At 33.4% G+C, this 1,510-nt stretch overlaps 1 protein-coding gene across 1 annotated transcript; it reads left to right on the top strand.

The window, feature by feature from the left end:
• Nucleotides 1-348: 348 nt before the first annotated feature.
• Nucleotides 349-1,315, top strand: LOC110037636 (kinesin-like protein KIN-4A; the record flags this gene model as incomplete). Its single annotated transcript, XM_020742336.1, has 4 exons — nucleotides 349-447; nucleotides 535-635; nucleotides 974-1,094; nucleotides 1,235-1,315. Coding segments are annotated over 4 exons (402 nt in total), but the record flags the coding sequence as incomplete, so codon positions are not given.
• Between the last annotated feature and the right edge of the window lie 195 nt (nucleotides 1,316-1,510).

Raw genomic sequence — 1,510 nt, 5'->3', positions numbered from 1 at the left:
GGATGTTATATTTTCATAATAAGAAGCTGTTTTTTTATATGGTGGCCTTTGTTCTTTTCTTTCACATTGCTGAAATTTAATAAACATGACAACCATGCTTAATACATTGCTACATGAATTTCTTAAAATGGCAAGAATAGTTTCTCTTTTGCAAGACCATATAAGGATTTAGCTTGTTCGAAGTGACACTAATGTTATCCTTAGTATCTTGATTAAATAAAAATTCTCACTTTGCATGTTTTGAGAACTCCTTTAGCTTTTTTGGCTCATTATCATTTTTGATAGAGGAAGTACAATTTTTAAAAATTAATTGCTCGTGGTGGTTAAAATATGCATCTTTGCTTGCAGTCTGAGATGAAAATGTTTGGAGGTTTTGAAACTATTGCTCTCAAACAGCATTTTGGAAAGAAACTAATGGAACTTGAGGATGAAAAAAGATCTGTACAGGTTATCAAAACATGTTCTTAATTGGTTTTGTAAATCTATGTATTCTCTTTTCCTTCTAAAATTTAGCTCACACTCAAATATTTTCAGCTCGAAAGGGATCGGTTATTGGCTGAAGTTGAAAGCCTTGCAGATGGCCATTTACAGAAGTTCCCAGATATACACTCCCAGAAGTTAAAGTCACTTGAAGCTTGTCACGAGGCGCACGTGTCAAAAAAGGGGAATTTTGTTTTTATATATATATATATATATTTGTAGATAAGAGTGTCAAATTAGCCCCTTGAAATTTTGTAGGGGGGTCATTTTATAAAAGAGCTAATTTAGTCCCCAAATTTTTTATGTAGCTGAAATAGTCCCCACGCAGGATTGTTTCAGCTCCAATTTAAAGAGTCTGAGCATTAATTTGACACTTCTTATAGACACTGGGATGAAAATAACATCATGTAACAGTCAAAGGGCTATGTCGACATTTTACTCTTTATTTATGACAATATATTCTAACATTTAATTTTATTATTCATTTTTCCTTTCAGATACTGGATCTCAAGAAGACACAAGAGAACCAGGTTCAGCTTGTAAAGCAAAAGCAAAGGAGTGAAGAAGCAGCAAAAAAACTGCAAGAAGAAATTCAATCAATTAAGGCCCAAAAGGTCACGCTTGCAGCATTTTAAATTGTGCATTATGTCATTTACAAACTTTTTTTTTGGGGGGGTTTATTTTCTAGTGAAATATTTTCTTATTACATCAGTTTTCTGTATTCTGTAATTACTGATAGTTTCAAAAATTGCAGGTGCAATTGCAGCATAGAATAAAGCAAGAAGCAGAACAGTTTCGGCAGTGGAAGGCTTCACGAGAGAAGGAACTACTCCAGGTATCGCCCGAGTTAGTTTTGATTTATAAATTTAATTTATGCCATGCATGCTAGATTGAAATTTCTTTCTGTTTTTGAGGGCATCTTGGTGCAAATGACACATGGGTGATCGATTCATTAAAAGGAGTGAACACTTTAGATATTTTGGGTCTATTTTTCAAAGTGATGTTGGCATAGATGGGGATGTTATTAGTA

The sequence above is a fragment of the Phalaenopsis equestris genome, unplaced genomic scaffold, assembly GCF_001263595.1.
Source record: "Phalaenopsis equestris unplaced genomic scaffold, ASM126359v1 Scaffold222465, whole genome shotgun sequence".
Classification (NCBI taxonomy): Eukaryota; Viridiplantae; Streptophyta; class Magnoliopsida; order Asparagales; family Orchidaceae; genus Phalaenopsis; species Phalaenopsis equestris.
The sequence above is the reverse complement of the archived record's forward strand: the minus strand, read 5'-3'. Positions and strand labels throughout refer to the sequence as shown.